This window comes from Euprymna scolopes, chromosome 25, assembly GCF_053919585.1.
Source record: "Euprymna scolopes isolate OS-2025 chromosome 25, ASM5391958v1, whole genome shotgun sequence".
NCBI lineage: Eukaryota > Metazoa > Mollusca > Cephalopoda > Sepiida > Sepiolidae > Euprymna > Euprymna scolopes.
In genome coordinates this window covers 85151680-85166340 of record NC_136506.1, presented here as the reverse complement: position 1 = coordinate 85166340, position 14661 = coordinate 85151680, and the positions used below count along the sequence as shown (strand labels likewise).

General features: G+C 35.0%; 1 protein-coding gene across 1 annotated transcript in view; it reads right to left on the bottom strand.

Moving 5' to 3' along the window:
• The window catches only part of LOC145247473 (A disintegrin and metalloproteinase with thrombospondin motifs 1-like), a 126002-nt gene that overhangs the window by 65708 nt on the left and 45633 nt on the right, over positions 1 to 14661 (bottom strand). The window contains exons 8-10 of the mRNA XM_080109271.1: positions 12650 to 12750; positions 8371 to 8499; positions 3952 to 4077 (exon numbers count right to left, since the gene is read on the bottom strand). Coding sequence (XP_079965397.1) covers positions 3952 to 4077; positions 8371 to 8499; positions 12650 to 12750 — 356 coding nt within the window. The remainder of the gene's footprint in view (positions 1 to 3951; positions 4078 to 8370; positions 8500 to 12649; positions 12751 to 14661) is intronic.

Genomic DNA, 14661 nt, shown 5'->3' with positions numbered 1-14661 from the left:
TTGACCCTCTAAAATAATAACCTAAATAATAGCAGCAGGAACCAGTATAAATATGAAATGCTTGGCATTACAAAAAATACAGCCAGATGAAATGGCTCAGTTTGGATGAGATCAGATTGAATATTTAAAAGTCCTGGTTTCAATCTCAGGTCTTGGTATTTGCTGGGTTTTTTTTTGTTTTTTTTTAATTTTTTGTTGTAAATCTATTATTTATTATTGATACAGTTTTACGAGTTCTTATTCAGATTTACCCCTATATCAAAAAACAACATTAAAAAAAATCTGTATGATGTACATACCCGCAACAAAACGAAAATATCACACTCCAAAAGTCACATAAATTGATCAAGTACTTTTATTTTTAACTTAGAAAATCAAATTTTAAGAATAACAGAAGAATGTCTGTCTTTTCCACCATTTTCACAACAATCTAGAGGCAAAATAAAAGGGGATAACTCAATAATTCAAACTTGCAAAATTTATGTTGTAATGTCTACAAATTTCCATTAATCGCTTAAAAATGATTTTCTTTATAAAAATAAAACTATTTGATCAATTTACGGGATTTTTGCAAGATGATATTTCTGTTTTCTTACGAGTATGTACACGATAGATATATTTTTTATTTCTGTTTTGTTTTTTTTAATATAGGAGAATTCTGAGCAAGAACCATTTTTAAAATAAATAAAAAATGCAATGGCGTAAAGTACTAAACAAAATTATAGTTAGAAATACTATTGTTTTGAAAGTTTCAGGTCAGAAATGTCGGTTTTCTTTGCTTATAAACTGTTTAGCATTACGAAAATAAATAAATGAATAAAAAATAACAAATAAATAAATAAAAGTTAATTAGCTTAGTTTGGAGAACATCTGACTGAATATTTAAAGGCCCCGGTTTCAATCTCAGGTCTTGGCATTTGTAGTTTTTCATTTTTGTTGTAAATTCATTATATATATATATATATATATATATATATATATATATATATATATATATATATATATATATATATATATTAATGCAACGGCGTAAACTACAATCAAAGTTATGCAGAGAATGACCAGTTTTTTGTTTCTGTAGATGTTGCGCCATCATATCCCAGCAACCTATGTAAACTGCCGGAATATGACAAAACGTTCAGCTAATATGACAATAAATTGGAAGGAAAATTTTAATTGTACAGAAATTTAAATCATTAAAAATAAATTGTTTTAATAAAGGCATCACGATTCAATCTAGCGGGTTTGTTTGTCTTTTAAAAGGTTTAACTGCACTCATCTATCGACATTAAATATCGTTCTCTTTGAATAATTAGCTGTAGTAACCCGATACAAACTAAAAGTGAACCTGCTTTAGATTTAAGAATAAAGCAAGACACATTTATAAACGCGGGGGGGGGGTATAGCTAGATTACCGTTTCTGAGAGGGGGGAGGGGGTATAATTAGATTACCGTTTCTGTCTTATTTTCAAATAAATTGGAAGAAAATATTAGTTTTAATCGTGCAAAAATTTAAATCATAAAAAATAAATCGTTTTAATAAAGCCGCCATGATGAATCTAGTGAGTTTGCAGATTATTGCTGCAGTTGCCGGCAAAAATAAAAGTTTTTTTTTCATTTTTGCCAGGAATGGAAATTAATCGATAAATACATATGGAGAACGCTAATACTTTTTCAAACTAACTCCACTTACCCTTGATCATCACTTTATAATGCTGAGTGTTTAGCAAGTAGGCAGCAGGTACCATTTTTTGGGGGGTGTCATTTGTATGACTTGACCAAGGATTGAACTGTGGTCTTGCAGACATTTAGTGAACATTTTACCCTTTGATATTTTCGGCCAAGTAGAGTTATAGTGTAAGCAGACATACATACATACATACATACATACATACATACATACAACAGATATTCTCTTTTTTTTCTGATAAAGATCAGCATTTTGAGTACTTATCCAATAATGATGGGACGATTTCAATATTTTTCCCCATTCTGATACACTACAGATTTCGTACTAAATTCTCGATTCCGATGCAATTACCGATTCTAATCTATAATTATAAAAGCGAAAATGTGTGTATGTATGTATGTATGTATGTATGTATGTGTATTCGCTACAAAATGCTTTTTTCGCCGTGATTTTCGGTTGGCTCGCTCCTTCTTAAAACTTTTTATATGCTGTCTAAATAATAATATCTTCGACTAAGGAACTCTGGTCGCAGCTATCTTTAATTTACCCGACTTTTACAAACTATTTTCGAGATATTTTTTGATCGCCACATAGCGGGGAAAACAGAAACTGGCTTCCAGCGCAAATCTAGGTCAAACATCACACGACTTAACGTTCTCGCACCTGTTAGCTTCGCTTTATAAACGTCAACTTAACACACTTATCAATTCGTCTATTCCCGTGGTCGAGATGGTTAGGTCGCAGGCTTTTTTTTTCCATTTCCTTTCCACCTCCGCGTCAAAGGTTCAGGAGTTCAAGCCTACCTTTCTACTAAAACTTTTTTTTTCTTTTACACCTCCAAACACCCGGCAAACGTTTTTTTTTTAAACAGGGTTGTTTTGATCTACCCCCCCCCCCAACACACACACCGCAAAATACTCGGGCAACACCAGGTACCCCCGCTAGTTCTTTATAAATCTCTAAATATTTAACTACAGAGTTTTATTTTTTTCCCTGATCACTATAAAAACACATGTTAAATGTGCAGATATTTTTCTAAACATAAAAAATAACCTTGTGTGTGTGTGTATGTGTGTGTGTGTGTGTGTGTGTGTGTGTGTGTGTGTGTGTGTGTGTGTGTGTGTGTGCGCGTATCTGGGGGGTGCTGATCTAAAGATTTTAGTTTTACTGGTTGTTTAAAATCAACAAATATTCATTATTTTATCATTACTACCAGCAGTGAAAGATTCTGTTTTAAAGAGATTCAAATCAAAAAAGATAATTAAAGAAATTGTTTTTGGCATCGGAATATAGACACAAATTTTTCTGATTTCGATACCAATTCCGATACCTGCAAAAGTTCCGATTTTTCTGATTACCGATTCCAACTAATCGTCCCAACACTATTATCCAACTTAAAATCTAATCTCTGGTAACTTCATGTCGGTATCGTTAGGCAGTTAACGTAAACTGCTGGAAGATGCCGAGCGATTAATACAAAACGTTGCCCTCCCCACTTTTTTTCATATTAAGGATGGCTTTTCATTTAGAAAATGATGTAATGGACATGAGTACATCCGGGTTCTTCTTTCTTACAAGAATATGATTGGTTGGTTAAATCATAAATACAGGTGGAGCCGTCTAGGGGAGAGACACTGAAAGATATGCTTCAAGCTTCATACTTAAGAATATATCAGTTCTGACCTCGAACACTCGTTCAGTTATGGGAACCACTAGATTATTACTCAAATATGTAGCTAAGCCCACTCAGTTATTTCAAACGAATATATCCCTTTTGCATAACATTTGAGAAAGCCATTCATATTTTGAGAAAAGGGAGGATTTCATTTTAACATAGCGCGCTGAAAGTCTTGTCAAACTTTCACAAAACACACCCGACTAGCTATAACAACTATCAACAATTTCCCCCATTCTCTATCTGTGCTTAAATCCAACAGCAGATTCCATGAACAAAACTTCTTTCCACCCATGGAAATCTGTTCAACCGGACTGCTTCCTAGCTGATTACAACATGGTAGCCTTCAAGTCTAATGAAAACAAGTTCTTGTTGAGTCGTCCCCTTAAATAATCCAAATCCTATCCAATCTATACCATTAGCGATTACTAAACTATCACTTTACATTCATTAACCTTGATCCTCGAGTGGCCTTCGGGCCTTGATAAGTGGTGACTCCCTTGGAAGATACTGATGCAAAATTGCCGGAGATTGGGTAAAAAATGGACAAGCACCGCATTTTGAAAGATAATTTTCTGATTCTTACCTGATCAAGGTCTTGAATGCTTTTGTTGAACACGCGCTCCAACCAGTTCGCCGTTTTCCCATCATGCCTTGTTTCTCCGTTGGATCCTTACGGCAATCGGTATTATCATTATGATCCATGCCCAAACTGAAAAAGAAATCGCCGCACACACAATTAATTATTATTTATGCGAAGATGTAGGGGAGGACGCTACTGCTTTTTCAGGTTAACTCCACTTATTCTTGATCATCACCATATAATGCTGATTGTTTGGCAAGTACCATTTTTTTTTGTCATTTATATGACTTGAGCAAGGATTGAACTCTAGTATTGTGGATCATTAGTGAACACTTGAGTTATAGTGCTCCACAACTTTGGTTGGTTCAAATCCTAATGCTCTACGACTTTGATTGGTTCAAATTCTAGTGCCCCACGACTTTGATTGGTTCAAATTCTAGTGCTCCACGACTTTGGTTGGTTCAAATCCTAGTGTTCCACGACTTTAGTTGGTTCAAATCCTAGTGTTCCATGACTTTGGTTGGTCCAAATCCTAGTGCTCCATGACTTTGGTTGGTTCAAATCCTAGTGCTCCATGACTTTGGTTGGTTCAAATCCTAATGCTCCACGACTTTGGTTGGTTCAAATCCTAGTGCTCCACGACATTGATTGGTTCAAATTCTAGTGTTCCACGACTTTAGTTGGTTCAAATCCTAGTGCGCCATGACTTTGGTTGGTTCAAATCCTAGTGCTCCACGAGTTTGTTTGGCTCAAATCCTAGTGCTCCATGACTTTCATTGGTTTAGTGCTCTACAACTTTGATTAGTTCAAATTCTAGTGCTCCATAACTTTGATTGGTTCAAATTCTGTAGAAGCACTGTGATTTTATAAGCAATTTATTTCTAAAACTGCAGTACCTCACATTTCTGCATGGTCACCCATCTAAATACTGAGCAAGCTCAGCGCTACTTAACTTTGATGATGCAACAAAAACCACTATATTTTATGTAATGTAGTCGCAAGCTCCGTTTATATCTTTATGTTTTTGCATATGAAAACGATAATAGACAATTGTTATTTTAAAACAAACAGATTTTTTATAATAAAAGAAAATTTGGTTTATTTTTTTATGAAACGTATCACCAAAAAAATTATAAATTACCTCCAACCTTTTTCAGGTGTATCTTCAGGTGTATCTTGTCGAACTCGGGAATCTTTCTGATGGACTCGAGAATTCCAAAGGGAATCCTTTATTTAGTTAACGGAAGTAGCATCTTCTCGTTCCATCAGCCATGACTGGCTAGAAATCCTAAGTAATTCACAATTGTATTTTGAGTGTCACCCGCACTGAGGATTGAATCTTCGAAGTTCATGTGTTTCGTTTTAAAAGGATGTTAAAATAATAAATTTGTTAAAATAATAAATTTGTTAAAATAGACTTTTAAACAAAAAAAAAAGGAAATAAAAAAGAAAGGAATGAAGGAAAAAAAAGAAAGAATTATTTCCCCTGAAATTTTGCAATTTACATCCTAGAGAGAGGATTTATTTCTCCACTGACGATGGGTTATTACCCGAAAGGACCTTTGGAATTAAATACCACCCACTGTTAAAATTCAGGTAGATAAATGAATAAATGTATATTAAAATATATATAATAAATAAATAAATAAATAAAAATATTGAATTATTTATATATTTATTTATTTATCTCCTCACAATGACTGTACATTCCTGTATTGATTTTTAAGTTGTTTTGCTTATAAACGAATCAACATTTTCCATTTATTTATGTGATTATTAAAATTATTTTACAGGGATTATAAAACAATTCATTAAAAAAAATACTTTTGTGTTTTAAGAAGATTAAAGAACGATTTTTTTTTTTATTAAATTATAAAATTGTTAGAGGATAATTGTGTTTTTTTTTTAATTGTAAAAGGACTTTTTAAAGCAATTATTTTATTTTTTAAAAGATTGGAAATAATTTGTTTCATGAATTACAAAATAATGATTATTTTTAAAAGCAATTAGTTTACTTTAAATGCTTTTTATTTATTTTTTTAACCTTATAATAAAAAATATTTTAAAGTATTATAAAACAATTCTTTTGTTTGAAATAATTATAAAATATTTTTTGTTTTAAAAGTTACAAAATAATTAATATTTTTAAACGCATTTTAAAACAATTATTCTGTTGTAAATGTTTTTATTTATTTGTTAACATGATTATAAAATTATTTTAAAAGTATTACAAAACGATTCTTTTGTTTGAAAAAAAATTCTAAGATATTTTTAGTTTAAAAAATTACAAGATAATGAATATTTTTAAAAGGATTTTAAAACAATTATCTTTATTTAAATTTTTTAAAAATTTATTTATTAACCTGATTATAAAAATATTTTAGAAGTAAAACGATTCTTTTGGTTTAAAAAAAATTGTGGGGATTCATAAACTCCCAATCGGACGTTTACACGTCGACTGTCACAAAGCATGTAAATGCCTCACTATGCATAGGCTCGACGCACCCATCCGGTTTAAAAAAAAAAAAGAGAAAAATAATAAAAATTAATTAGCCAATGGGAGTGGGGCCTGCTAAAAATAAATTTAACAACCAACGTGTCTGTGGGAGCCGTTTAAAAATGGATAAAAACCCAGCATTTTTCTAAACGAGGGAGAAGGGAAACAGACTCCAAGAGGATAACATACAGGTACATTCAGGAGAGAAGTTAGTCCGCTTTTGATGTTGAAGCCAACAAACACCCCGCTTTATGACCGCTACTAAACCAACAAAAAGGAATAAGTACACTTTATGAACATTCTTTTTTCTTTTTCTTTGTTTATTCTAACAGCTAATTTTGGATTATATTAAAAGCTAAGGACACATAAAAATTAACTTTTTCGAACACACGCATTCAATCTAGTCATTCGTTGATGATAAAAGTTATTCAAACCTTATCGTTTATTTTGTGTTAAATGGACTTCTATTTGATGCTTTTCTTATGTTGTTATAAGCACAAACAAAACCTATAAATTATAAAATGATTATTTTATTTTTAAAGGATTATAATTAAGTTTTGTTCGTTTAGAAATGATTTTGAAGCATATATTTTATTTTAAGAATAATTTGTTTACAAAAGAATTAATTTTTGGCAAAAAAAAAAAAGATGTTAAAACAATTGCTTTGTTTCAGATGATTTCAAATTTTTATTTATTAACATGATTAGAAAGAATAGTTTTGAATGGATTATAATGAACCGTTAAGAAAATATTTGATAGAAAGTTAACTTGAGATACATCAGTACTTCTTTTTGCTCACCAAAACTCCTGAGCATCCTCAATAGCTTTTTCATTGTAACATTCGTTCTCCACATCTTGTAACATAATCGTTACATGTCAACACTCGGGACCCACACGTTGTATGCAGACAGTCGCAAGGACAGCAAAAGCAAGGAAAGAATTCTACTAACTTTTTTTCCAGCTGCAACAACAGACATTTATTTACAGGTACTTCCAGAATAACACCTGGTCTCTTGTTCAAAAGTCTTCTCGTACTCCAATGTGCTTAACAAGACCCTGCCGTGTTGAATGCATGGTACTCTGTCTTTGTCCGGCCATGTTTAGGACACGTCTTTCCTTGTTGCTCTCAAGCCACATCTGTAACACATCTACTTCTGCCCTTCCTGGACTACATTTTCATTTTTTTTCATAATCTTTTTCTTTTCTTCTTCCTCGCTGTGACATCACCTCACACACGGCTGGGTTATTTGCATATGTTGCCTGGCGTACGGCTGCTGCTGCTGCCGCCATACATGGGTCTGCGCTCTGTTACAATCTGAGTTCTCACTATCATTCTCTTTCTGCATTCAGACTAGCTATCATTTCTTAACCTATATGCAATCTAATCGCACTTCAAATAAGCAAAAAAAAAAAAAACTACTTTTGTCAACATAAAGATGTCTGTAATACTTATATATATTTTTTTTTATTGGAAATCGCCCGAGACGAAGCATGATGCCACTTGATATAAATATCTAAAAAAAAAAAAAAGTAAAAATACTATTTCAAAGTGAAAACTAGCAACAATAAGTCTTATATGGATAGATTCCGACTCAGGAAGCAGCAATTCTTCTGCCTTTTTCAGAAACATTGCACATGGAATAAGAGAACTAAAGGACAAAATAAAGGAAACGATAATTATGAAACTGCTGGAAGTAAACCCAATGTTAACTTTTTTCAAAGTTTTCAATATCTTAAAACTTTAAAATCTCAAGCAAATACCTATATCATTATAAAAAGTATGCAAACAAAATTACTTTATTATTAGGATGTTTAAAGACTTTTAACGTTCCAACAGTAGTTATAAGCTTAAATGTTTCCGTTTTTCTTTTTCTTTGTTTCCTTTATTTAGAATTTTCAAGAAACTTTAAAATAGTGCTACTTACTTGTGTCCGAGTTCATGGGTCTCTATATACCAGAAGCCCCAATGGACAATGGTGCTAACAGCACAACGAAAATCCGGTTTACAGACCCCAGGCCGATAGGCTCTACCTCCGGGTTTTTCAACAACTTTTCTGGAAAAATGTAAAAACATTTTTTGCTCGAATCATATGTTATATATATTTACAATTAAAAAGAAATACATTTTTTTTTTGGCCTCGTTTTGAATAAGTTGAACATAAAGTATTGAACGCAGCTACGAGTCTTGGGAACATGTTTACCAGAAAGAACAGTTGGAAATAAGTTATACACCATTCACTATGACTGCAATTCCTACAGCTGCATACCTAGAAAACAGAGCTATTAAATCTGGCACAGTGATATGGGGCAAAAAAGAGAAAGAAGCAACCTTAGTAGAAGTCAGTGTTTCCAATGATGCTGGGTTGAACAGAGCTGTGCGGGGGGGGGGGAGGATAGCGAAATACTAAGGTCCTATGTACAACATGAGAAGAAACTGGAATCTTAGGAAGATTTCCATAATTCTAGTTATTTATAGGAGCAACTGGACTCATGAAAAAGGATTTCACAAACGACCTAGCAAATATATCTGATGAACCAAGTGCAAGAGAGATTTTTTCTTTTTTACATAGGCATCACCACTTGTCAAGGCTAAGAGGCCACTCGAGGATAAGGGTTAAAGAGTGTACAGTAGAAATTGGGCAATATAGTAATCGTTAGTAACGGAAATTCGGTAAATTTGTTAACTTATATGGAACGGCTCATCAAAAACTTGTTTACGTTAGACTTGAAGACAACCATATTGTAGTCAGCTGGCAAGCAGGAAAACGGAAGACTATTCAATGGGCGTGCAGTTCTAAGAGGGTAAGTTAGGATCTTCTCTGGAGATGTCCCTACCACATGGAAAGCCATCTTTTATATAGGCACATACAATACATATATAGGCGCATACATACAGGCAGATACAAACAATTATACTTAAAGGGATGGCTAGAATCCTAAAAAGGTCTCTCGGTTGGACTGCATAATATAGTGGGTGAATGTTTAGCATCCTGTAGCATTCTTCATACCCAGTTTTAACAAAATGCTAAGAAAATTAAAATCTAATTTATAAAACTCACTATGTCTGTCTGTCTGTCTGACTGCCTGTCTGTCTGTCTCCATATTTTCAAACTCTGTCTCTTCCATAACTAAAAGTCGCAGAGCAGTGCTAGGAGCCTTAAACGATTGGATATTTATGGACCGTTCTTCTATGGGTCTTTAGCCGGTTAAGATAGATTTTAAGGGATTTTAAGGGGTCAAAAATGGGTCAAAATTGAAAAAATCGTTATACATTTTGTACATTCATCTTAGTTGATTTTTTATTTTTAATCAGTTCATATGCGTGTCACGTTGGCACCGTGGTAACGTCACCAGCTTTGAATGCTACAGTTTTGCTTTCCGTTTCGATTCTAACTAACGGCACCAAAATATTTTTTTGTATTTACTTTTTTTTTGAAATCATGGTTCTATAATAATATACACGAAATCTGGACAAATTAAAATATCATATTTAAGCGTATTTTACGACTGGACAAAGCTGTGCCCCCTTCCCCTGCTAGTTAAAATATATATCTATAGAAATTTCAAGAAGTGTCGGCAATTTATTGGACACATTCATTTTTTTAAATATCAAAGCTGAAAGATTGTCGATAAAAACAGTTGATTAACGATGATTATTATTGTTAGATAATGTGCCTATGTAGACAGACTGGCAGTTGTGGCCAGTGCGATATATAGAATTGAGAATAGGGGCCTTTTAAATTAGAAATTCCTAAGTTCAAATGGGTCTGTTGCGAGTGTGGCTGTAGGTTGTTGGTTTACCTAATATCTCATAACAAAACAGAGAAATGGTTTAAATACAGGGTTAGGGTTAGGGTTAGGGTTAGGGTTAGGGTTAGGGTTAAGTCTGGCTACATAATCTACAGGATTTGGATTATCTTACATGAATCAAGCATTAGTTTTTGAGTGGCATAAGAGATTCAAGGAAGGCAGAGAGTCTTTGAGGGATGGTGAGAGATATGGAAGGAGTAAGGAAGTCAGAATACCAGAGTTGGTTGGTCAAATGTAGATTATGTAGCCAGACTTTGTGGCCACCCTGTAGTGTAGAAGCACACGTTGACACGGCGTGATATTGTCGCATGGCAACGTCACAGAAACGTTTGTGGAATGTGATTGTTACGAGTTCGGGAAGTCTGATTTTGGGTGGTAGAGCCAGCGGATTGGAAAGCCGGTCTCTGGATCTCAGAGAAGGTGGGCGAACCAATTTCCTATGGAGGCGGCGCATGGAGAGCCACGTGGAGATTGAGATCATAGCAAGATAAAGAGCCTCCCTTCCTTTAAGGTAACGAATTAGTGACGCAGGTTCGACGTGATAATATCAACGGCTGCGTAAAAACTCATTTGTCCAGGAAAAAAAAAAAAAATAAATAAATAAAGAGACTTGTGTCTATCATTTGTGTTGAGAAAAGATTGTTTCCAGGAACACTGTTCTGCTGGCCTGCTTCCCGTCTGAATACAGCATGGTAGCCTTAAAATCTAATGTAAACAAGGTCCTGTTAGGTCGTCCTCATAAATAAACAATTTCCACCCAATTTACATCATTAAGGATTATTTCACTACCACTTTACATTCATTAACCCTTATTCTCGAGTGGCCTTCTGGCCTTGATAAATGATGACCCCCAAGTAAAAAAAAAAAAAAAAGAGCCGAGAAGCAGAGAACAGACGCAGGCGGCTCATGGAACAGACACGCGAAAGAAATAAAAGGTACCTTTGATTTTATTGTAATGAACGAAACCCTTATCCTCGAGTGGCCTTCGGGCCTTGATAAGCAGTGACCCCCCCCCCTCAACTATAAAAAAAAAAAATTAAAAAGAGCTTAGGAGCAGAGAACAGACACGCGAAAGAGATAAGGTACCTTTGATTTTATTGTAATGGACACTACATTCAGTTCAAATACCGTAGACGTCTTTCTCATGTGAGAACTCTTTTATAGACCTCAGATTGTTGATGTGTCGTAACGGTGAACGTGGAAGAAATTAAGGAACAAGATAGAATCTCCTGTATTAAGCGAACTAGCTTACAAACAGATATAACTTTACTAACAATTAACGAATAATAGAGTAACAGTAAACAATTTATTAACGAGACTGTCACGTGATTGATTGTCACGTGACAAGTACGGTTGTGTTAGGTAAGAGAATTTAATGAGTTATGAACATTATACGTAAGAACACAACAAAATACAATAAAATATTACACCATTCTCTAGCCGTCTCGCCATACAGATATAATCTGATCTCTTCCTGAGATGTTGTTAGGGCTTTAACGTAGTTGAGGAAGCTTCTCCTTAATTTCAGTAGCTGGACTGTTGGTTCACGTCCATGAAGTTTCCGGTCATGGTTATGATCTTTGGTGTCGTTTCAAGTGAGGAGCACACCATGCCACTTCACATCTTCGAAGTCAGCTTGAAAGTCAACACCAAAAGATACTTGGATGTGGTGATGATCTAGTGCAATCAAGTGGCTGCTGGTAGACCCTGGCATGGTAGCAGGACTCAGCACCGGCCCACAAGTCCAAAGAGACTCAAGCTTGGCTTCAGAAGGAGTGCTACGACTTTGTATTTTTCTCTCGCTGGCTCCCGTTCTCTTCTGATCTGAACCCACTGGATTACTTCGTTTGGTTATATGTCAAGAACATCACCAACATGACCTCTCACAACACCAAAGCCAGCCTGATCGCCACCATCTGCTAAGTATTAACTGAGCTCCTGCCACGCTTGTGAAAAAGGCATGCTCCAAGTTCTGAATCTGTATCGAGGCAGTGATTGAGGCTGAAAGCGGATACATTGAATAGATGTCATTTCTACTACATAATCAAATTACCTGAATTGATTTTTTCAATAAAAGTTTTAAAAATAAAGCTGTTGCCTTTTCTTTAGGGCGACAATTTTATCGTTCCACCCTGTACAGCATTAATCACTGACGAACATGAGTAGTATCGGCTGCGAGATAATATATTAGTTATTTTTATTTATTTATTATTAAACTAAAAACTGTTGAATAACGTTTAATACTTTCTAATGTCTTTTTTTTCTTTCGAAGAACAAAAACAAAACTCACTTTTCTCGAGTTAATCTACTATCCTGGGCAACGTTGTGACACGGGCCAGCTAGTTTTAAATGATTCTTTTAAGCATAGCAGAAATACAATACTATGATACTTACGAAGACAGCAACATGACGTGATCGAAAGGTAGACGGGGCTGTTGCCATTGACAGAACGCCTCAAGAACAGCATCGATCGTATCATCCCTGTAACTTTGCATCTAAAAGAAAAAGATAAGGTTCGTAAACTAATGGAGACAAAACAGCCGTTGTTAACAATGAGAATTATTTTAATCATTTTGTAATATAAATGTCACATGTTTGTTTAAATGTATGTATGTATGTATGTATGCCTAAAACTTTCGCCTGAGGAGATGGATTTTCACGAGATCAGTATCGTCTTGAAGCTCGACCCTTCAGACAACAAATAAAAAAAAATTAGCCCAAAACATTAATTCTTTCACCCTCAACTGAACACTTTTCTACAGGAAGGGGTCGCTTTTTTTTCACCGATATTTTCGAAAGTCATCCACTCTTTTCGATTGACTAGCCTTAATTTAAACCTTCGCCACTTCCGGTTTGGTGATGGGCGCAACACCAAAGACATCACGTTTTTTAGATTTTTTTCACGTTCTTTTCCTCCTTCGCGTCACAAGTTCGAGCCTGCCTGCCTACTACTACTTTTTTTTTTTTTTTTTTTTTTGCTCAACACACACCTCCAAACTCCCTGGAAACGCCAGGCACCCAGACTAGTATTAAATATTACTCATGTAAGCAGTGGCGCACCTGTTTGACCAGTCAAGTGCGGGAATCGGGTAAGAAAAAAAAGTAAAAACGGTGGGGCAGATTGCTGAAACAATCTTTCACTTGGTGCTTGTATCACTAAGTGAAAGATTCTTATGGAATATTGAGAAAACCTGCACCACTAAAAAAAAAAAATGTGTTTATAGTTGGATTTCTTTTATTTGTGGCATTAATTTACATATGAGGGGAATTTGATCCGATTCGATACCTCCGTTCAGTCTCAAAAAAACAGACGATACCACCCCCCCGTAGGGGTAGTTGCGCGTGTAATTGTGATGCAAGGGTTATGCAATCCCCAGCCCTACCTTTCATGAATCGACCCTGTTTGAATCCAGTGGCAAGGAGAAGTCCAGGACGACCGGAAACAATGCCGAGATAAGCAGAGAGCACATACAGCACCAGGAAGTCCAAAATGGTAACCCATTTAGTACTGACCAGGTTCAACATTGCTTAACTTCGGTGATCCAGCAGGAACCGGTGTGTCAACGTGATTATGCAGTATGAGGGGAATAGCTGCTTTCAAAAAGACGAATTGAGGACAGAGAGTTGAATGTTTGGCAGCTGAGAGAAATCAACTGTGAGTGTTATATGTGCAAAACATAAATAGCAGTATCAACAAATACAATATTGGTAGGAGCAGCAAGAATGATAGCAATGGCGGCACTAGAAACGAACCCTATTTGTTGACGTAAACCAATCGGGCATAATTAACACATAAGAGGGTGTTAAAGGCTGTGTTTTTTTCTGTGTTCACGTTGTTAGTATAATTCACAATGCATTTTAGCAAGAAAAGTACTCGAAAGAACTATTCAGTTTAAAAACAATCAAGTCTGAAGTGTGAACATCTCAGTTCAAGGGTGTCCCAGGATGTGTATTGGCATAAATAATTAATTCCGAAGGCACCGTGGGAGTATAATTTTTACTCAAATATATCCATAAATGTATCAGCATTAATCCGAAATCGATAAACAAACATAGCCCCTAAATAGATAACTCGTTACCATGAGTCAAGGCACAGAAACTAACACAACCTAAAATTAAAAAAACAAAAACAAACAAACAAAATAAGTCCCTATTGCCCAAGGCTCTTGTGTTTTAAACTACATGTACATGCGAAGTATAAATTCGATGGGGTACTGACCACAGCAGCAGTGTATGTCCAGGCCTTGAGAAACGCAGTCGTTATTGTTGCCATCTCAGCAATCAGCTGCACAGCTGCTGCCTTCATCGCCAGCAATCAACAATAGGATAAACAGCTCTAGGAACAAGCACTGCTATCTTAATAAAACAAGCTAACCTCCTCAACTCACTAAGTCATTCAAAAAACC